This window comes from Pongo pygmaeus, chromosome 7, assembly GCF_028885625.2.
Source record: "Pongo pygmaeus isolate AG05252 chromosome 7, NHGRI_mPonPyg2-v2.0_pri, whole genome shotgun sequence".
In the NCBI taxonomy this organism is placed as follows: domain Eukaryota; kingdom Metazoa; phylum Chordata; class Mammalia; order Primates; family Hominidae; genus Pongo; species Pongo pygmaeus.
In genome coordinates this window covers 39,178,280-39,200,839 of record NC_072380.2, presented here as the reverse complement: position 1 = coordinate 39,200,839, position 22,560 = coordinate 39,178,280, and the positions used below count along the sequence as shown (strand labels likewise).

Genomic DNA, 22,560 nt, shown 5'->3' with positions numbered 1-22,560 from the left:
TTAAGAGATAGGGTCTCACTCTGTCTCAGGCTGGAGTGCAGAGATGCAATCATGGCTTACTCAGCCTCAAACTCCTGGGCTCCAGCGATCCTCCCAACTCAGCCACCCAAGTAGCTGGGACTATAGGCACTCGCCACCATGCTCAGCTAAATTTTATTTTTTAAATTTTTTTTTGTAGAGACAGGGTCTCGCTATGTTACCGAAACTGGTCTTGAACTCCTGGCCTCAAGTGATCCTCCCACTTCGAACTCCCAAAGTGCTGGGATTACAGGCATAAGCCACTGTGCCCAGCCTACTTCCAGCTTTAGAATGACATTGAAAAGCTGGGCACTCCAAGACCCTTTCTGGCTTATTAGGAGAACTGCCTTTTCTCTGAAAAACTCCTATTTGTCACTGACTAGAGAGAGCACCACAGGCGGACAGTTTTCATTCTGTTTGGATAACAAATGCTCGTTTTGACCACAACTGATTAGCCAGCCTGTGCTGTAAGAATGCTACCCATGTGCTTATTATGGGAACTGGAGCCTTCAAAGAGATGGTCTGGCTTTGTGTTTGCTTGCTTTCCTCTGTTTATCCAGTTTTGGTCAGGAGGCATGTAAGAGTGCACGCGTGAGTGCATGCGTGTACAACCATCATTGGCCTCACACCTAATGGCTTACCACGGAAGGGCGATTCGGCAAACCAACTCATTGCTGAATTAACAGGATCGGTTCTGGTCCTGCCCTGATTGGCTCACTGCAAGGGTAAGACCCTCAATGTCTCTGATCAGCTTTACAATAGGTGAAACCAGAGTAAAAACACTATTCTCCTTTGCCACAGAGTGGCAAAAGAGGACAATGAAATGATTTCTACTTGTTGCTGAGTCCCATGGAAAGAAAGGCCAAGATGGGGCCGGGCGCAGTGGCTCCCACCTATAATCCCAGCACTTTGGGAGGCCGAGGCAGGCGGATCACCTGAGGTCAGGAGTTCGAGACCAGCCTGGTCAACATGGTGAAACCCCATCTCTACTAAAAATACAAAAATTAGCCGGGCATGGTGGTACACACCTGTAATCCCAGCTACTCGGGAGGCTGAGGCAGGACAATCGCTTGAACCCAGGAGGCAGAGGTTGAAGTGAGGCGAGATTGCACCATTGCACTCCAGCCTGGGTGAGAGAACGAGACTTTGTCTCAAATTTAAAAAAAAGAAAAAGAAAAGAAAAGAAAGGCCAAGGAGGAAATCTAACTTATCATGGAGATGTGGTGGCTTCGCCTCCTCTCATGAAGAGGCGTGGCTGCAGGCGGGTGAGGTCACCCGACCATCTGACTCCAGTGAGGCCACCAAGGTGCAGCCATCCACACAGCCGAGGTGGCCACAGCTGAGGTGCTACCCAGCAGTGGTTGACTGGTGGGTCCTGTGAACACCCCAGCAGCGAGCAGAGGTCAGGGATGTGAGCAGGGAGTGGGTACAGGTCGCCCGTAGAGTGACGCAGACAGGGCCGCTCCACAGCTTAACAGACTCTCAGGAACTTGCGCTTATCAGATCAAACACAGACCACAGGAGCTGCAAGCTCGTCAGCGGCCAGGCACGGCTAGGGCCAGCCCCACCCTGTCTGCCCATGGCCGGAAGAGGAGCTGGGGCCCTTCTGGCAGAAGCAGTGGCAGCAAAACAAGGTCTCCTAGCTCTACTGCGGCCTCTGCCCTGTATCTGGGGGTGACCTTGCCCCACAAGGTGGCATCAGGATCAGGGGAATAGCAGCCACCTACACGGGATGGGGGTCTCTGGACCAGCTTCAGGAGGCCAATGGGCTCCCTGAAATTACAGGAAAAGCAGGGTGTGTCTGTACACCTATGCATTTACCTAGAGAAGGCATCCATGCATTTCATCAGTCTCAAAAAAGGATCCATGACCCCCAAAGGATCCATGACCCCCCACAAGTTCTTTCTGAGGGTGGCTGAGAGCAAGGCCCTGACAACTAGGACACAGCTGGGGGTGGGACAGTGGGGTTGGCTGTGCAGTCGGTGGGTGGAGGCAGGGGTCAAAGCGCAGCTTTAATTATTTTCTAGTTTGCTAAGAACTGGTTCTGTTGCCACTGATGCTCTGGATGACATCCGATCATCACTTTCATCTCTGTCTCTCCGAAGGGCCAGGGCCACACGCCCGTCCTCATCTTCCCGACACTGGCCCTCAGCAGACAGCAGAGAAGCACACACTCTGAACAGCCAGCCCACACGCAGCCCTCTGGCAAGGCCACCTGACACGGTGGCAAGCGCTTTCCTCCAAGAGGGAATACCTAAGAGTTAACAAATAATGACCTGGAATGCTGAGCTGGAGTCCTGCGCCTCCGAGGCTAAATGTCATTCTGGGAAAACTCCCTGCTTTCTGGCAGGGGGTCAGGCAGGAGTTAAAGGAGTTCTGTGTAACCCGACCCAGTGGCAGCTGTGGGTTTTGCAAAATGTCCACCCAGCCCTGCCTTTCTCGGGAAGGGGGCTAAACGGCAGGTCACCCTTTCTAAATGAGGCAGCCTCCAAGGCTGAGAATTCTAAAACCCTCATGTGAGCTGCATTTATAAATCATGATTCAGCAGGAGACTGAATTCATTCTTCCCCAACCAACCAAAAAAAAAAAGTCTTCCCAAACCCTCTCACACAGGAGAGAGTTTCAGTTTTCCTTTATTACTGCAAGGTTCTCTGCTCCTCTGCTCTCAATCCTCCATCTCCGACCCTCCTGGAGAAATGACCTCAGGAGCTCTCAGCAAGATGAGACCAAGCCAGGGAGGGCGGGAAGGCCTGGGCCTCTGGCTGCTCTGGCCAGGGGAGGCAGCCACATTTCTCACCACAAGGCATGCACAAATTGCCGGCAGCTGTGCTAGCAAGGCTGGACTTGAAAAGGCCCTTCCCCCTTCCCTGAGGTCATTCTCTCCCTCTTTAATCCGCCCTGACACTGCCCTGCATCTTGTGCCTTTGTACTAGGCTGTGTCTGCCAGACTCCGCCTGCACACCAGAGGCACAGGGGCGGGCTGCCCCTCCAGCCAAGGGTGGCCTCTCCTCCAGAGTCCCCCAGTCCCCTTCAGGTTCATCTCCTGACCAGCCAGGGTACAAGGCTCCCAAAGCTTGTTACAAGATGGAGCCAGTAGACCCTTGGCTCAGGGTCCCCCAGGCCTCCAGCCCCTGAGGATGAAAGGGGATGCGCAAGGCAGAAGAGGCTCCCGAGAGGCCTGCAGTGAGGGTGTGTGGGGAGCACAGGACTTCCGAAACCTCAGTGCTGGCGGGGTGCCACCTGGCTCTCCTCACCGTACAAAGAGTTCCTCTTTCTGGGGAGGCTCTAAATCTCCCGGCCTTTTTATCACCACTGCATCACGGGTCAGCAGTGGTGCCTGCTCCAGGGAGGGGCCGCTAATAGAAGCTGAATTCGGCAGTTACATGTGGGCACCGTTAACCAGTGCCCACCCCAGCTCTCAGCACAAGAGAGGGCCTGCTCTGGCCCCTTCTGTACAAACTGGACTGGGGGTGGCCTGGCAGCCACCTGCCCCAACCCCCAGCAGTTGTCTGGCTGCTGAATGTCTTCTTGGTAATCTGAGTGGCTTCTCAGGGCCTTCTTAGCCTTCCCTCCACAGTAATCCTGTCCAGGTGAATGGTAAAAAATCCAGTGAAGCCCCAATATTTTTTGTTTGACTGTACTCTTTGAGAGAATCCTTCACAGTTGCTGGATTTTTGGGGATTGTTTTCGTGTTCCCTTTCATCCCAATTACAAAAAAAAGGTCATGGGTCATGTCCTACCTCTACCCCAGCTCCACCACCACATAACACTTCCTGTGCAGGAGCTGGGAGCATTATGGATTGATGTGTTCGAGGAGTAAGAGGCTGTAGGTCTACCCTCCAACAACTTGCTAACCAGATACCTCTACAGCCACCCATTAGCAGCTAAGCTTCCACAGGGAGTGTGTGGGTTCAGGGGAGCATTTCAACACCATGCAACGTCCCCAAATACTAATGCCCAAAGGACTGGACACTTCCCCTTGCTTAGAAACCAGATCAACTTACAGAGCATGAATTCCCAGAGTTCCAGGTCAACATTACCTTCGAGATGTAGGTCAGCTGCAAAGCTCCAACAGCTCCTGCCCCCATTGCCAGATTCTGAAAGACACATAGTTTTCATTTTAAGAAGGCTGTGGAAACAGCACCAAGAGACAGAAGACCAAGATTCTAGCTCTGTTTATGCCACTTTCCTGGCAACACTAAGCAAGTTACTCAACTATTCTTCAACTTGCATTCCTCACCTGTGAAACAGTGATGATAATTCCTGGATAATGATTCAGGATTCCTGATAGAAACCTGTGACATTAACATTACCCCCAAGCCTTATCTATTATAAAGAAATATTCTAGTACAGTGGTAAAAGTGTGTGCTCAGGCTGGGCATACTGGTTCATGCCTGTAATCCCAGTACTTTGGAAGGCCAAGGTGGGAAGATCACTTGAGGCCAGGAGTTTGAGACCAGCCTGGATAACATATCAAGACCCCATCTCTACAAAAATTTTAAAAATTAGCTGGGTGTGGAGGCTCACACTTGCAGTCCCACCTCCATGGAAGGCTGAGTTGGGAGGACTGCTGGAGCCCAGGAGATGGAGTAAGCTGTGTTCATGCCACTGCACAACACAGCAAGACCCTATCTCTTAAAAAAAAAAAAAAAGTGTAAGCTCCACTGTGAACAAGTTCCTTAACCACCGAGCCTTAGTTTTTCCTTCTGTAAAATAGGGATAATAGCACCTACCTCATAAGAAAGCTGTAAAAATGAGTTAATACATTTAAGAATTCCAGGCACAGTGGCTCACGTCTGTAATCCCAGCACTTTGGAAGGCTGAGGCGGGAGGATCACCTCAAGTCAGGAGTTCAAGACCAGCCTGGACAACATGGCAAAACCCCATCTCTACTAAAAATATAGAGCCGGGCTTGGTGGCTCGCACTTGTAGTCCCACCTACTTGGGAAGCTAAGGCAGGAGAATCGCTTGAACCTGGGAGGTGGAGGTTGCAGTGAGCCAATATCTCACCACTGCACTCCAGCCTGGGTGACAGAGCGAGACTCCATCCCCCAAAAATAAAAAATAAACAAATACATTTCAGAGCACTTGGAATTGTCCCTGGTATGTAGAAGACTCTCAGCAAGTGTGAGCTGTTATAGTTTTTGTGAGTGCCCTGAGAGCTCACTGACTCTGTCCTGTTTTCTGCCAGTTCAACTTTTTTTTGTAATACATAGGATACAAACTCACACAATATAGAAATAAAAATATATATATGTATCTGTTCAGCCCATCTCATAGGGCTGTTATGAGTAGCAAAGGAAAGATGTCTGTACAGTATAAAACATGAAGTGAATGCACTATCACGACAGCAGGACACTCACAGGCACCAGGTCTGGCACTGTGCTGTACCCTGGCACACCATCTCTGGCTTTCTAATGTCCCCACTGGCAGGGATGAAGCAGTGAAAACCCAGGGCAGTCCCATGCCAGAGTCATGGTCAAGGTTAGAAATCACAGCCCTGGGGCTTCGAATGCAGACCATTCCCCTATGAATCTGAGACTCTGTCCATAGCTCCTGCTGACCTCTTAAATTGTTGCCAAAAGCCTCCAAGAAAAATCTCTGGAAGAGAGAGACTTCATCTCAAAAAAAAAAAAAAAAAAAATCTCCGAAGCCCCCGTTACCTGGGGTCCTCTCAAAGCAATAAAAGGAGATTAATCTCGGATAAAGTGAATTTAGTAAATTTACCTAAGAATTATCAGTGAAATGATCTATCAGGAGACAGCCTTAAGAAGTGTCTCTGGTGGACCAGGCATGGTGGCTCACACCTGTAATTTCAGCACTTGGGAGGCTGGGACTGCTTGAGACCAGGACTTTTGAGACCACCCTGGCCAACATAGTGAAACCCCGTCTCTATAAAAACATTATATATATATATATATATTTTTTTTTTTGTCTTCTTCTTCTTTTTCTTTTTCTTTTCTGTAAATGTCTCCTCAGCGTGTTAGGAAGAGTCCTTCTAAACCCAGCTATCTAAATTAACATACATCGCTTGAAGCAAATTCAAGCAAGAAAATGGATAGGGATAATACCACCAAAAAAAGTATTCTCAGCACCCAAGAACCTTAGAGTGGGGGACCTAAAAAAGACTCTGCACTCATGTTCTTCCCTTTGCGAATGAGGCAGTAAGCTAAGGAGCTGCCTCTTACAGCCAGATTCGCATGTGAACTGTGGATAATCTGATTTACACTTCTATTTACACATTTTTTTCAACCACATAGTGACTGCTTTTTTTTTTTCTTTTTTTTTTTTTTTTTTAGGAAACCTCTATTGGGTAGGAAGAGACAGGCCTTGTAGCCCTTAAATCAGAGTCCACATAGGAGCCCCAGCTCCCAAAAGGCACGAGTGACAGACACTGCCTTAGAGGAGAATGAGAACCGCTCTGGGCAAAGACACCATGCTGCCCAAGGTCAGACTTACAGAGGGAGACCGACGGGCTCCAGGGACACAGGAACCTCAGGACTCTGCTGAGGACTAAGGGTCCACCACCCCTGACCCCATTTTGCAGTTTAGGAAAGTGGGCTTGTGTGTGAGGGGACTTGTCCAAGGTCACATAATTGGTGGCAGAGCCTAAACCAAAGCTGACTTTCAATGCAGTGCCCTGGAAGTGGCATGGGGTAACTTTAAAAGCTTGAGCTGTTGGAATTCTAGCTGTGACGTTAATGCTCTGTAACCACAGGCAAGTCTCCTTACCTATAAAACGGAGATGCTAAACCCTGTTTCATAGGGTGGTGGGGAGAATTCCATGGAAAGACACGAGAGGGCCCACCCCCTCCTATTGGAGTCCCGATCCCCCTGCCACAGCACTAATTACAAGATGCAAATGCCAAATCTCAGGGCCGCTGTTGCACAACACACTCTCCTCACCCCAAACCACAGCCCAGCGGCCTCTGGAGCCCTAGCCTGAATTATGAGTGATGAAGTGGGATTTGGGGAACCATTCGGATGCTAATCCACATGGAACGACAACTATGAGCTGATCAGGTTTCAACTACTTCATCCCCTCTGCCCCTCGAGGGCTGCTCCACCCTCTGTCCCGGCCTCCCCGGCAGCTCTCCCTGTTCAGAAAGAAAGATGCCGCAGCCACTCTCCAGGCCCAGGGACCCCAGGGGTAAGGGCAGGGGTCCTCACCCCTTCACCCACACCCCACCCACAGTCTGCTCCTGGGCTCAACTGTACGTCCTCTCCACCAGGAGAAGCCAGGAAAATATGACGCGTGTCTGATGCTGCCTTCCTCCCACCTTCCTCCCCATCCAGGGGAAATGGGAGACATGGGAGAAAACAGCCCCAGGATCCTTGAGGCTTGATCCAAAGTGATGATCAGGGTCCACTCCAGTGACTGGACCTAGAAGATGAACGGTGACAGCTGACTGCCAGGGTGACACATCGGCAGCCCTAGGAAGGTGCTTTCTGATCAAGGAAGACAGAGTGGGGATGCCTGAGCTGAGGGCCTGGGTAGCCAGGTGTCAGGGCAGGAAGGCCAAGAAACAGCACCTAGGTAGGGGCAAGGGATCAGAGCTGGGGAGGGGAGCCCACCCAAGCTGTCCCCCCTCTTCCCTGGCCATAGCTCAGACTCCTCTAGGAAAAGGACAAACTCAGGACTCTCCTCCCTGAAGCCTGAACCAACTCCAGCCTGCCCTGACCTCCCCTCTCTCTGGATTTAGGCACACAAATCCTTCTCCAACTTTGGTGCACACCAGAATCTCCTGGAGAGCTTGTTTTAAAAACCCAAAGAATGGCCAGGTGCAGGGACGCACACCTGTAATCTCAACACCTGGGGAGGCTGAGGTGGGAGGATCGCTTGAGGCCAGGGGTTCGAGACCAGCCTGGGCAACATAGCAAGACTCTGTCTCTACAAAAAGTAAAATAAAGAAATTAGCTGGGTGCGGTGGTGCACATTTGTAGTCCCAGGTATGTGGGAAGCTGAGGTGGGAAGATCACTTGAGCCCAGGAGTTCGAGGCTGCAGTGAGCTATGATCGTGTCACTGCACTCCAGCCTAAGTAACACAGCGAGGCCCTGACTCTATTTATTAAAAAGAAAAAAGAGATTTAAAAAAAAAAGCCCACGCTCAAGCTTCCCCCCCAGAACACTGAATGAGAATTAAATGGAATGTGGTCAGAACATGGACATTTTTTAAATGCTCCCACGTGATCCCTAAACAGGCCCAAGTTTAAGAACAGCTGGTCAACAGGACAAAATCTAGCCTTGGACTCTGTTCTTGGAGTATGTTTTTCTGAGAGTTTAGGTCTCTTCCTACTGGACGGAAGCACACAAAGGTCATGAGTAGGATCTTACTGCTTTACAGAGGGGACTCCTTAATTTTCAAATGAAAACAATATTTGCATGGTGGTGAAGTTCCCAACCAGTCCATACAAGCCCACTGAGTTCATAAAGTACTGGAAGACCAATGCAGCTCTGCCCACCACTGGCAAACAACGTTTTCTTGTGACATCTCCCAGGTTCCAACTTGGGGGTCACATCAGTTTGCAGCTCCCAAGACCTAGGCAAGGCCTCTGTGGGACAGGAATCAGGATCGGGTAGAAGAGGCAGGAAAGGACTGAACTCCAATGAAAAGGAGGTCAAAAATGTAGGGGCAGAGTTGAGGAATGGGCCATAGGGAGAGGGACAGGAAGCATTGAGATGAAGGCATCTGAGCAGATACAAAGTGGAGCCGGTGGGTGGTGGGAATGAAGTTCTGGAGGGCTGCTTATGTGAATCACCTTGGGAGATATCTTTTATTTATTTATTTATTTTGAGATGACTCCGTTGCCCAGGCTGGATATGCAGTGGCATGATCTCGGCTCACTGCAACCTCCACCTCCCGGGTTCAAGCAATTCTCGTGCCTCAGCCTCCTGAGTAGCTGGGATTACAGGCATGCACCACCACACCCGGGTAATTTCTGTATTTTTAGTAGACATGGGGTTTCACCATATTGGCCAGGCTGATCTCAAACTCCTGACATCAGGTGATCAGCCCACCTTGGCCTCCCAAAGTACTGGAATTACAGGCATGGGCCACCATGTCTCCTGGCCACCTCGGGAGATTTCTAAACAAACTAAGACGCATGCTTCATTCTCAGGGTTTGAACTCGTCTGGGATACCCAGGCACCTGCCTGTTTCCAGAGCTCCCAAGGGATTCCATGTGCCTCCAGGTTGGAGGACATGGCTGTAGGCACCAGCTGGTCCTGCTGAGTCTGCCCTAGAGACACAGCAGGTGGTGAGAGAAAAGGCCACGCCAGCCAGCAGCCCACGAAGTCACCCTGGCTGCTGCACCAGTGGCCAACAGAGAGGAAGGAGGAAAGGTAGGAGAGAGAGAGGAAGAGGGAATGGAGATTCCTGTGTCATGCCATGCCGTGCCATGCCATGCCATGGGGTGCCATGCCTGGCTGGCAGCGATCCCACGAGAGGAAGTCTACAAGTCAGGAGTGGTCTGTACATTTGTTGAACTTCCAAATTTTGTGGAACTACATAGGGCACAGGGCAAGTTCCTGTTAAAAGATAGGTGGTTTTAGGCTGGGCACGGTGGCTCACGCCTGTAATCCCAGCACTTTGGGAGGCTGAGGCAGGGGGATCACCTGAGGTCAGGAATTCGAGACCAGCCTGGCCAACATGGTGAAACCCCTTCTCTACTAAAAGTATAAAAAATTAGCCGGGCATAGTGGCATGCGCCTGTAATCCCAGCTACTTGGGAGGCTGAGGCACGAGAATTGCTTGAACCCAGGAGGCGAAGGTTGCAGTGAGCCAAGATTGCGCCACTGCACTCCAGCCCGGGCGACAGAGCCAGACTCCATCTCAAAAATAAATAAATAAATAAATAAAGATAGGTGGTTTTATGCAGACAATACCAGTACCTTCCTTTTTGCTCAAGAACTCTTCTGCCACTAAGGTCCTTGAAGGAGCCAGCTCCCCAGGAGGGGAAAATATATGGCTTATTCTTCTCTGTCACCAAGGAAGCAGCTGAGGTGCCCATACAGGGATGTGGCACACCTCCCACATTAATCCTTTTTCTAGCAACAGCAGTATTTCTTGTTGAAGGAGAAATTTTTACCCATGTGACTTCTACTCCCTTCCGCCTCTTCCAGTGAGAGTCACAAAGAGCACAGAAATGACCAGAAGACCCAACCATCGATCCATAAACTCACAGCATGTCAGCACTCAAAGGTCCCGTGCATACCTCTTCATTACTACACATGAGTCCTCTAAGGCTCAACTGGGGGAAGTGACTTCCTTAGGGAGCCAAATGAAGACAGAGCTCAAACTCCTAACATCAATCTGGTGCTTTGGCAAAGTAACAGCCTGAGAAAGAAAGAAGGAAACTAACATATATTTAGAAATTATGATGCGCCAGACATGCTGCTAGACACCTTCACATGTGGTCACCTAACCCTAACAATCCCATTTCACAGATGAAGAAACTAAGGATGGGGCAGGTGAAGGAACCTGCCCGAGGTCACACAGGCAGCAAGCAGGGGAGCCAGTATTCAAGCCCAACCCTTCCTGATTCCCAAATCCCATGCACTTTCTTTTAGGCCCTGCCACCTCCCATGAGACATTATCTAAAAGCTGATTATCAATGAAAGGTAAATACAAAAGCAGGACCAGCAGGGTTACACCAAAAGAGGCCCAGTGTCATTGCCCAAGCTGGGCAGGGCAGGAACTTGTCCAACTGGCTCTTGGGTGCCAAACTCCAATAGACCAGGGATTCAGAGCAGAAAGGGGGAAGGAAGGAGAGATGCTGGTGCCATCTGACCTTCTCTTACAGGCCCCTGGGGTGTCCAGCAGACAGTAAAAAGCAGCTAGCAGGAGACGGAGGGAGGGGATGCCCCTGGTAATCCCAGAGCTAGGGCGTGAGCTGACATGGTTGTCTGTGAGCTAAAACCATAGCTCAGCCACCAAAAGCCACGGCCATCTAGACTCACAGAAAAGAATGTGCCTGCAGAGGAGGTATAGCTCAGAGTAGACATTTGAATGTAGGAGAACGGTGTGACAGGACTGGGAAGGAGGAGCATAGCTGCCACTGCCCCACATTCCAAAGCCCTCACCCTGACATGAGCAACCAAAGCAGGGGAGCCAAGTGAATCCCAGGCACCAGGTGACCTGGGCCATGGCTCTACCTGCTGCTCTAGGGCGAAACACCTCTCCTCCCCTCTGCCTTGTAGGTCCACTTGCTGATGCTAACACGGGGACACACGACACACTGATAGCTATTCTCCCCATTCTCCAGTTCAAAATGTGTATTTAATCTTTCCCTTCAGGAGAAGTCGATTCTATATCATCCTCTGCTGCGTGGGCTTAATGTTTTTATTCTATTACTTGGATGTCGATTTCTTGTTGACAGACACCAGTATCAGCTTTAGACAGGATAAGTTTCATTGTGTGTTAAGTCTCTCAGCCACACCCCCATTCCCTTTATTTCCGTCTTCCAATTCTGGTGACAGAGACTTAAAGACTGGGTCAGGCCGGGCGCGGTGACTCATGCCTATAATCTCAACACTTTGGGAGGCCAAGGCGGGTGGATCACTTGAGGTCAGGAGTTCAAGACCAACCTGGCCAACATGGTGAAACCCTGTCTCTACTAAAATACAAACATTAGCCGGGTGTGGTGGCGCACACCTTTAATCCCAGGTATCCAGGAGGCTGAGGTAGGAGAATCCCTTGAACCCGGGAGACGGAGGTTGCAGTGAGCCAAGATCACACCACTGCACTCCAGCCTGGGTGACAGAGTGAGTGAGACTCCATCTCAAAAAGAAAAAAAAAAAAAAAGACCAGGTCAGAGGCCTGGGCTTCAGATAATCTCCCGGAGGCATTTGGGTCCCAACTCTGACTGCTGGCCACCTAAATGTTTCTAAAGCTGTAAACTCAATAAGCCAACTCCATCAACCCTTTCTTCAATCCAGCCTCAAACTCAATGTCATTTCCCCTTCACCTTCTAATCTGTTTCCCTCTCCCCTCCCCAGACTCTGTCAGTAATCCTACCTCCTCTCCCCAGTCAACCAGGTACTAAACTTTCAAACATTCTTCCCTCATGCGGCCTCTAAACCTGCCCCCCGACTCTCCATTCCCACCACCTCAGGCATATCAGGAAGCTCTGTGACAAATCCCCAGCCGTCATCTCCAGCTCCAGCTCTCCCCACCTCCTCATCCATCCCGATGTCCTGGCCAGAACAAACTTTCTTAACAGATAACATCTGTAGCACTTTAGAGCTCATCAAAGCATTTTCACATACATTATTTACTCTTCACAGCAACAATGTCACAGGTGGAGATCATTGATATCATTACCATATAGTGTGGATGAGGACAGGAGGCTCAGAAAATGGATGTTTCCTTAATGAATATATTCATCATGTTGTCCTGTGCTCAACTGATATAACTAATAAAACTGGTCTCTGAAGCAAAATCTAATATGAACCCCTCTCCCAAACATGCAATAACCTCCTTTGCATTCGAGACACAATTTAGATAATAAATTAATAAAATGACTTTTTTTTTGAGACAGGGTCTTGCTCTGTAACTCAGGCTGGAGTACAGTATCCTGATCACAGCTCACTGCAGCCTCTAACTCCTGAGCTCAAGTGATCCTCCCACCTCAGCCTCCCAAGTACCTAGGACTACAGACATATGCCACCACGATTGCCTAATTTCTTTATTTTATTTCATTTTTTTGTAGAGATGGGGTATTCCTATGTTGCCCAGGCTGGTCTCAAATTCCTGGCCTCAAGTGATCCTCCCACCTCAGCCTCCCAAAGGCCTGGGATTACAGACATGAGCCACCATGTCTGGTCATACCATTCTTTGGTACCTAACTAGATCTATAAATATAGAAAGAGATGTATATAATAAATATATTGAACAAATGTTGAAGGTTAAAATATAAAGCAAAATCTAACAACAACATACCAAAGAGAAGTTTTGAGAAAACTTAGAATAGTCATCACTATGGTTTTGCAATAGTTATTTAACCTCTACTAAGTTTCATAGCTTCTATCTGTTTAGCTGCTTGGACTTTAATACTGAGTAGTGCTAACTCTTAACACAATCCTTTCAATGTGCTACTTAGTTTTTTGTTTGTTTGTTTGTTTGTTTTGAGACAGAGTCTCGCTCTTGTTACCCAGGCTGGAGTGCAATGGCGTGATCTCAGCTCAGTGCAACCTCTGCCTCCCGGGTTCAAGTGATTCTCCTGCCTCAGCCTCCTGAGTAGCTTGCCACCATGCCCTGCTAATTATTGTACTTTTAGTAGAGACAGGGTTTCGCCATGTTGGCCAGGCTGGTCTCGAACTCCTAACCTCAGGTGATCGCCTGCCTTGGCCTCCCAGAGTGCTGGGATTACAGGCGTGAGCCACCGCGCCCAGCTTAGTTTTTAATTTTTTTAAATTTAGACAAAGTACATCCTGTTATAAAGATACAACTTGTTTTAAAAATACGATGGCTACAGAAAACACATAAAGCAAAATTGCACTTTTTTATTTTACATTACGCTCTCAAAAAGCCCACATATAATTTTAATTCTAAACATGTTTTGACCAGGCCCAGTCAAATCCAGCAGTGAGCTACGACTGCACACTACACTTCAGTCTCAGAGACGGAGTAAGAACCCTGTCTCTAAAAAAAAAAAAAAAGTACTTTTTAATAATAATTTTACCCTTAGCAAAATTTGCATTTGATAAAAGTACAGATTTGTCACTTATAATCTTCTTTTGGGACTTTTTTTTACCAAAGGATTCTGCGTTCTTACTCTAACACACTACAGGCACATCAAATATTCCACTGACTCCTGGAAATCACATGTCTATATGGATAGTTAAGATATCAATTACACAAAATCCATGAATTTAAGACACTTTGCCCAAACAATTTGCTGAAGATCTGAAAGTTCCCATGATCTTAAGAGATAGTCTCATAGGCAGAGATTATCTCCAGAGAGACACAAGAAACTGTCAAGACTGGTTGCCCCTCCTGAGAGGACAGAAGTGGGAGGGAGAAATTTGTCACTAACTCTGCATTCCTATATTCCAAATTTTGCACCACGTGCATCTATTGCCCAATTTTTAAAGAACGTTATTTCCTGGTTCTTGGCATTCTGACAGGTTGAAGCATACAATGCAAAAATTATTCCTGGCTTTCAGCCAAAATTTGCTTAGGAAAGTTTCACATTTTTTTTAAAAAACACCGATTTTCATGTAGCCTTTAAGACAACAGTATTGTCCATTATACATTATGTGTTATTATAACCTCCTCCCATAACTTTGTATGCTTTCTACTAAAATGCACCAAATATCCATCTTGTTACCAACACTGCTAACGCTCTTCACCCCATGAATGGAAAGAACTGCTTTCAGTTTATTTAAAAAAATTAAATAAAAGCAAAGGGCTTTCATTGGCATCCCAGAAGTACTAAGAGCCATGCAATCTTTTTGGTTATTTGATGATCCATGAGTCATATCGTGGCCTTTGGAAAGTAAAAGCGTCTACGTATTTTTTGGAAAAAAAGGAAAAAACACATTTGACACAGTAAATTTGACAAGATCAGCCATCTAGTGCAATACTGTGTTTCGCGCTTCTGTTTACTCTTTGTTCAGGGCCATATAATTTGGTCTTGCAATTACTTAGCCAAGTGGACATTAAAAAGGGGGGTATGTAAGCAATTCTCTGCAACTAAAACATAGTTACTCTGCAGATTGCTGTACTAGAGTAGGGCGGCCCTAAGGAATTTCATCTCCTCTATCATGACAGGAACCAATGTGAAATCAAAATACAAGCGCTAGTGCCGTAATATTGTAGTAACATTTTAAGGAAAATCAAGCCAGCATTTGTTTCTGTTTGAGAATTATTTGATTGCATGCAAGGTGAAGAAGTTCTAGAGTAGGGAGACTGGCTGTGTAACATCGTGCCTACAGTCAACAATATGGTATCACGCATTTAAAAATTTGTTAAAAGGGTAGATCTCATGCTGAACATCCTTACTATAATTTAAAAAAAAAGTTTGCTTGATATTGTCAGTATATTGATTTTTAAATGCATTAGCCAAATCGCTGTCCATAATCAATAATACTGAGACTTTCCATTTATACAGGTCCTTTTTAGCTAATGGGTTTTTGTTCTATATCAGTTTAGAGTCACCACTGCCTGTACGAGAAGCCTTGATTCATTACTTAACCACACTGATTCTAAATTCTGCCACACATTCAAGGCTGCGCCTGGCCCATGCTGTGTTCTGATCCCCAACACACCCCCACCGTATGCCCATCTAGCAGACATTGCCACTGGCCTCCCAAATTCCCTCCACCTCTTTTTGCCATTTGGATGTGCCTTCCATGGCCTGCATCCACAGCTCTGCTTCAGAGAACTGCCTCTGGGCTGCTGGAAGCCATTCTGCCCACATGTGCTGAGCTGGAGCCAGTGACTGCCCGGTGCAGGCACACGAAAGCCCAGCTCCCTGAGACAAGGCTGAGGCATGACTCACCCCAGTGCTCCTGCAGGCCCACAGTGAAACCATCCCTTGCTCAGACCTCCACCTGAGCTCACACCCTTGTCTGGCCTCCTCCCTTCCCTGTCCTCCTTCCCCAGCTCTCTTCACAGTCCCCACAAGAACATTTCCTCAATAAAGAACTTCCTGACAGATCTTGCCTCAGCGCCTGACTCCCTGTCTCAGCGCCTGACTCCTCATCTCAGGGTCTTCTTCTGGGGACCCTGACGACCTTAAACGCCCCTCCAACCAGGCGAGCTCACCTCTGCCCCACAATGACTGCTGTTTCCCCAACTTAGAATGCCCTCCTCCTCCTCTTCATCTCTGCTTGGGGCAGAGTAGATATAACAATCAAAGGACATCTCGTAAGTGAAAACCGGGCCGGGCGTAGTGGCTCACATCTGTAACCCAGCACTTTGGATGCCGAGATGGGTGGATCACCTGAGGTCAGGAGTTCGAGACCAGCCTAGCCAACGTGGTGACACCCCCATCTCTAATAAAATAGAAAAAGTAGCCGGGCATGGTGGTGCAGGCCTGTAATCCCAGCTACTTGGGAGGCTGAGGCACAAGAATTTCTTTAAGCTGGGAGGCGGAGGTTGCAGTGAGCTGAGATCGCGCCACTGCACTGGATCCTCGGCAACAGAGTGAGACTCTGTCTTAAAAAAATAAATAAATAAAAATTTTAAAAAGTAAGTGGAAAACCCACAAAATGCTCTGCAAATACGAATAATGTATAGCAAAAATGAACCTCACACACCCTTCAACATCTGGATCTAGTGACACCTCCTCTACGAAGGGGGGCCCCCAGCTCTCCCCACCCCAATTGTCTGTTTCCCCAAATACAGTGTAAACTCTATGAAGGCAAAGACTGTCTTGTTCACTGAAGTAGCCACAGTATTTAGATCAGCATCTGGCACACTGAACAAATTTAGTAAATATGTGTTAACAATGCTGTTGAACTCCAGGATCTCCTTCTATTCTCAGGAAATGAAAGGATAAAAGGCACGTAAGGATCACCTAGAGGCTGGGCACAATAGCTCATGCCTCTAATCCCAGCACTTTGGGAGGCCAAGGCAGTGGGATCATTTGAGGTCAGGAGTTCGAGACCAGCCTGACCAACATGGTGAAACCCATCTCTACTAAAACTACAAAAATTAGTCAGGTGTGGTGGTGAAAGGATCACCTAGAGTGCCCATACTCCACAGGATAAATGACTTGCCTAAGATGTAAATCAACTCAGTGGCAGAGCCAAGATTGCAACCTTGGTCTCTTATCTCTGCAGCCTGAGAACTTTCCATATGAGACTCCACCTCCAAGCCCTACATCTTTCCCTTATGGGTGGCAGCAAAGGAAAATGGCAACCCCTTCTCCTTCAACCCAAATATTGGCATCTGGGCATTGGCACTGGCACTGAATGATATGCTACCCTGTTATAATGATTTGCCAGGATTATCAGCACCATAGTTTTGTGTGTGTTGTTTTCCTCTCCCCAACTAACCCTGAAGCTTCCCAGTGGCAAAGTCCTCACCGAATTCATTTTCCACATCATCTACAAGACCTTGCACGGGCTGAGCACAGAGGTCAGTGGGAGGAGGGAGGCAGACAAAGAGGAGGTTGCACACTCGAGTCGATGGACCTGGCGCCAGCGCTGCATTTACCACCTGCACAACCATGAGCAAAGAGTGACAACGGACCCTAGGCCCCAGGATTATGGAGAGGTTCCATGGGGTAACACATGTAAAAGCATTTCACACCACGGCTGGCACATGGCAACCACTTAGTAAATATAAGCTGCAGTTAGTAATAACAGCAGTAGCAGCAGCAGTAACAGATTCAGGCTCAGTGAACACCACCTACCAGGTGGCTTCAACACACAAAGATCAGAGACCTGGGTCCAAAAATCTTCTGCTTATTACTGCCTATTAAATAATTAAGAAAACATAGCAGGGATCTCCTTGTCCCTATCAAATAAAGATGTTCAATGACCACACACAGTTCTCAATGCCTCTCTTCATAGGAATGGACCAAAATCCCCAGGATGCCCCTTTCTGCAGAGCTTCCATTCCATTTTGGCCCTGTCCCCATTCCCAGGAAAGCCATGTTGGGCACTCCACATTCCCCAATGACCTGACTTCTGACCACTTCCTTCCCTGGCCCTCTTTAGTTGGCTCATTCATTCATTCATTCAATGAACACATATTCATCAAATGCTGGAAACACTATGATAAAAAACTAAGCCACACGAGTGCCCTACCTTCTAGGACCTCCCAGCCCCGAGAGTCCTCAGGTTTCTCTTTCTTAACCAGAAACTACCTTTGCAGGCTCTTCATCCTCCAAGTCACCCTTAGACGCCTGTCTCATTATCAGCAATAATGGCAGGGGCACTAGAGTTAGACTGCCGGGGTTAGAGTCCCAGCTGTGCTACTTTTTTATTATGTAACCACGGGCAAATTCTTCTCCTGTCAGCCTCACCCACCTCATCTTCAGAATAAGGGCAATAATAACTACCAATTAAACTTGTTGTCAGAATGAAATAAAAACCCAATGAAGTGTGCTTGGCACACAGTAATAAATGCTCACTAATACCATTTTAGAACTTACCTGAAACATCCACACTTAAATCTGGAGTAGCTGTTTGGCCGTTCACACAACAAAGAACTAACCCAACCACTGAAGAAGTAAAATGTCCTGAATTATTTCTGTATCACAGCAAAACTCTCCTTTTTCAAGAATATGCCAAGCCAGGTGAGCTCTACTGCTTCCTGGGAAAACATAAAGAATCCCCAGCAGTGGGCCACTAGTTAGTTTTACCTGGTAATTCAAACTTCAAGAAGATTCTACCACAAAACATCCTGAGAGCTCAGCTGGCAGGAAAGATTAAGAACCTGCCCTGGGCCAGGGGAACCTGCTGCAGAGGCTGACCCCAGAGAGCCTAGAAGGCAGCCCAAGGCACAGCGTCCAGGCTTAGCACAGGTTCTGGGCCCCAGTGACAAATCAGAGTGAAGGGAATCCTGACAACTGTCAATATTCAAGTTCCAAGATGGTGCCACTGTGGTCCTGGGTGATCTGCCACTGACAGCACAACTCTCAGTCTGTGACCCAGGGTATGAAGAAAGATCCAACTCTCCAGGGAGGCAGCTGGCAACAGCCAGACAGGATTCCCCAAGCAAGTCAGTTTGGGTAAAGCACAACCCTAGTGGGGAAGCACGGCGTGAAGCAGGTCAATCAAGACAAAAATCCATTTGAATGACTTGCGCTAACACAGCAGGTGAGTGGGAAGAAGTACACAAAGGAGGAGAATGGAGAGGGAACGTGAAGACCCATAAGTCACCCAGGGCTCATCTCTGGTGTGCCCAAAGCCAAGTCTACTGGCAACAAACACTTAACTCCAGCCAAAGCAGGAGCACCGCTTGAAACCAAGAGTTCAGGCCAGTCGCGGTGGCTCATGCCTGTAATCCCAGCACTTTGGGAGGCCGAGGCCGGTGGATCACCTGAGGTCAGGAGTTCAAGACCAGCCTGACCAATATGATGAAACCCCGTCTCTGCTAAAAATACAAAAATTAGCTGGGCGTGGTGGCACACGCCTGTAATCCCAGCTACTCTGGAGGCTGAGACAGGAGAATCACTTGAACCCAGGAGGCAGAGGTTGCAGTGAGCTGAGACCACGCCATTGCACTCTAGCGTGGGCAACAAGAGTGAAACTCCGTCTCAAAAAAAAAAAAAAAAAAAAAAAAATTGGCCAGGCATGGTGGCAGGTGCCTGTGATCCCAGCTACTCGGGAGGCTGAGGCAGGAGAATCTCTTGAACTGGGAGGTAGAGGTTGCAGTGAGCCGAGATCACACCATTGCACTCCAGCCTGGGAGACAAGAGCAAAACTCTGTCTCAAAAGAAGAAGAAGAAAAAAAAAGAAACCAGGAGTTCGAGACCAGTCTGGTCAACAAAGTGAGACCCTCCATCTCTACAAAAAATAAAAATAATTAGCCCGGTGTGGTGGCGCACACCTGTAGTCCCAGCTACATGGGAGGCTGAGGTGGGAGGATCACTTGAGCCCAGGAGTTTGAGCTATGATTGCATCGCTGCACTCCAGCCTGGGCAACGGAGTAAGATCCCAAATTGAAAAAAATAATGGCTAGGTACAACGGCTCATGCCTGTAATCCCAGCACTTTGGGAGGCCAAAGCAGGCAGATCGCTTGAGGTCAGGAGTTCAAGACCAGCCTGGCCAACATGGTAAAACCCCGTCTCTACTAAAAGTAACAAAGTGGCTCATGCCTGTAATCCCAGCACTTTGGGAGGCCAAGGTGGGCAGATCACGAGGTCAGGAGATCAAGACCATCCTGGCTAACACAGTGAAACCCCGTCTCTACTAAAAAAAAAATACAAAAAATTAGCTGGGCGTGGTGGCAGGTGCCTGTAGTCCCAACTACTCGGGAGGCTGAGGCAGGAGAATGGCGTGAACCCGGGAGGCAGAGCTTGCAGTGAGCTAAGATCGCGCCACTGCACTCCAGCCTGGGCAACAGAGCGAGACTCCGTATCAAAACTAAATCAATAAATAAATAACAAAAATTAGCCGGGCATGGTGGTACATGCCAGTAATCCCAGCTACTGAGGAGGCTGAGGCAGGAGAATCACTTAAATCCAGGAGGCAGAGGTTGCAGTGAGCTGAGATCGTGCCACTGCACTCCAGCCTGAGTGACAGAGCAAGACTCTGTCTCAAAAAAAAAAAGATAAAAGAAAAGAACAAAGGAAAGGAAAACGGTATCGCAGGGCCTGAAGGCAAACCAGGCCCATTATACGACAAATGGCAGCACTTCAGGCTGAGTAGAGGGCGTCACAGTGTGCCTAGGAGGGGTTCATTCTGAATACCAGGCACTGCAAATGAAAGTAAGCAACAGGTTTATCAGGGCTGCAGGGTGAAACACGGGGCTCAGCTCTACTTAGGGTTAATCCTTGCTGGAGAAGGCAATTAGCAGCAGCTGACTTTCTGAGTATGTTTTTCCGCATCTATACTGTTTTTCTCTTGGCCATCAAATCTAGAAGACAAATGCCCAAGACCACTAGATGGTTAGTCCCTGGACAGTGACCTAGAGATTCACGTAACTCATTTTCCACATTGCATCTTAAAGCATAACTCCGTCCCTGGGACATTCAGAATTTCCTCTTCCCAAGCCTCGGAACTAGAGCCAAATCCCAGATCCCACACCCTTCTTCATCCCAACACAGCCATGACCTGTGACCTTGCTGTTCAGAGGCCATGTCAGTGTTTGCAGGCTCATTCCAGCAAATCACTCAAGGGTAGGGGAAGGAAAGAGCTAACAGCACTCAGGGCCAGAATAAGAAAAGCCTTGAGATCCCAAATCAGGGTGAAGCAACTTGTTCCCAGAGCAGTGATGACTCCAGGGACTCCCAGACATAGCAGTCAAAGGTAGGTGGCCTCCATCTTTGTGCCTGACCTCCACAAGATGCTCAGCAAGTCACCTAATTCTGACCATGTCCTTGCCAAGATCCAGTGCAGTGTCTGAGGCTCTCTTCTCATCTGGACCATGAGGAAACAAAACTGGGTGACCTCCAAGGGTACCTCCAATCCAGGATTCTAGGACTTCCTGAGTCAGGAGACCAAAGAAGTCCAACATGTGTCCAGCTCAGGGAACCAGGTCACATTCTCTGCTGGGGAGGGGCCCCCAGACTGGAAGAGCAGGAGCAGCCACAGGCCACAGCCCTGGAGAGAAGTGACAGGAAGCAAGCCATGCCTTGGAGCCTGGATCCAGGACTTGGATCTCACCGGCAGATCCTGGCTGGTCTCTGCGTGTGAGAGCAGACACCAGATGCCAGGGTCAGGACAGCATCCTTCTCTCCAAGCTAAGATCTGAGATGGTTTTCTGTGTGTGTGTGGATAGGTGTGTATGGTATGTGTGTAGTATGTGTGTATATGTGTGTGTGCATGTGTGTGTGTGGTGTGTGTCTGTGTGTGTGCCTGTGTGTGTCTGCGTGTGTATGGGGTGCATGCGTGTGTGGTGTGTGTGGTGTGTGTGGGGGTGTGTGTGTATGGAGGTGTGTGTATGGTGTATGTGTGTCTCTGTGTGTGTGTGTGGTGTGTGTGTGTGGGTTGTGTATGTGTGTGGTGTGTGTGTATGGGATGTGTGTGCATGTGTGTGTGCGTGTGTGTGTATAATGTGTGTCTGGTGTGTGTTTATGGGTTGTGTGTATGTGTGTGGTGTGTGTATTGGGTGTGTGTGCAAGTGTGTGTGCATGTGTGTGTATGTGTGTATGGTATGTGATGTGTGTTTATGGGTTGTGTGTGTATGTGTGTGTGGTATGTGTGTATGGGGTGTGTGTGCATGTGTATATGTGTATGTATGATGTGTGTCTGGTGTGTGTATGTATGGTGTTTGTATATGGGGTGTGTGTGCATGTATGTATGGTGTGTGTCTGGTGTATGGGTTGTGTGTGTGTATGGTGTGTGTCGTGTGTGTATGTGTGTGTGGTATGTGTATGGGGGGTGTATGTGTGTGTGTCCATGTGGTGTGTATATGGTGTGTGCATGTGTGTATGTGTGGTGTCTGTATGGTGTGTGTGTGGTGTGTGTGTATAAGGTGCATGTGTGTGCGTGTGTGTGGTGTGTATGGGGTGTGTGTGGTGTGTGTGCACGTGAGTGTGCATTTGTGTGTGTGTGTGTGTCTGTGTGTGTTGTAGGGTTGTCCCCTCCCTGCTCATCAGCAGGTTGTGTTGCTCATGAGCTTAGGCCTGGAGGCTAACCCTGCGTGCATTCCTCCCGCGCAATAATGGGCACCCAGTAGCCCCGCCTCTTCCCACTGACCCTCTCACCTGGGGGTTGTCCATATACCAGAGGAGGCAGTTAGCCTGGGTGTCCAGAATGAAGTACCTCCGCAGAAACTTGCCGCTGTTCTCATGCTCCTCGATGTCCAGAAACCCACAGATTCGGTTCTGCCGATCCACATAAGGCATTCCTGGGATCTGCTCACATCACCCTGCATGCAGGAGGGAGGTGCTGATGAGAAGGAAGATGAAGCAGCTCT

The 22,560-nt window shown here is 48.4% G+C and overlaps 1 protein-coding gene across 7 annotated transcripts in view; it reads right to left on the bottom strand.

The window, feature by feature from the left end:
* The window catches only part of PLEKHA2 (pleckstrin homology domain containing A2), a 73,074-nt gene that overhangs the window by 33,835 nt on the left and 16,679 nt on the right, over window positions 1-22,560 (bottom strand). For 4 of the 7 annotated variants that reach the window (XM_054497732.2, XM_054497733.2, XM_054497734.2 and 1 more), the window contains 2 exons: window positions 22,349-22,512; window positions 4,023-4,115 (listed from right to left, as the gene is read on the bottom strand). In XM_054497732.2, coding sequence (XP_054353707.1) covers window positions 4,023-4,115; window positions 22,349-22,489 — 234 coding nt within the window. In that variant the 5' untranslated portion in view covers window positions 22,490-22,512. The remainder of the gene's footprint in view (window positions 1-4,022; window positions 4,116-22,348; window positions 22,513-22,560) is intronic. The other 3 variants (XM_054497737.2, XM_063668670.1, XM_063668669.1) reach the window with 1 other exon arrangement.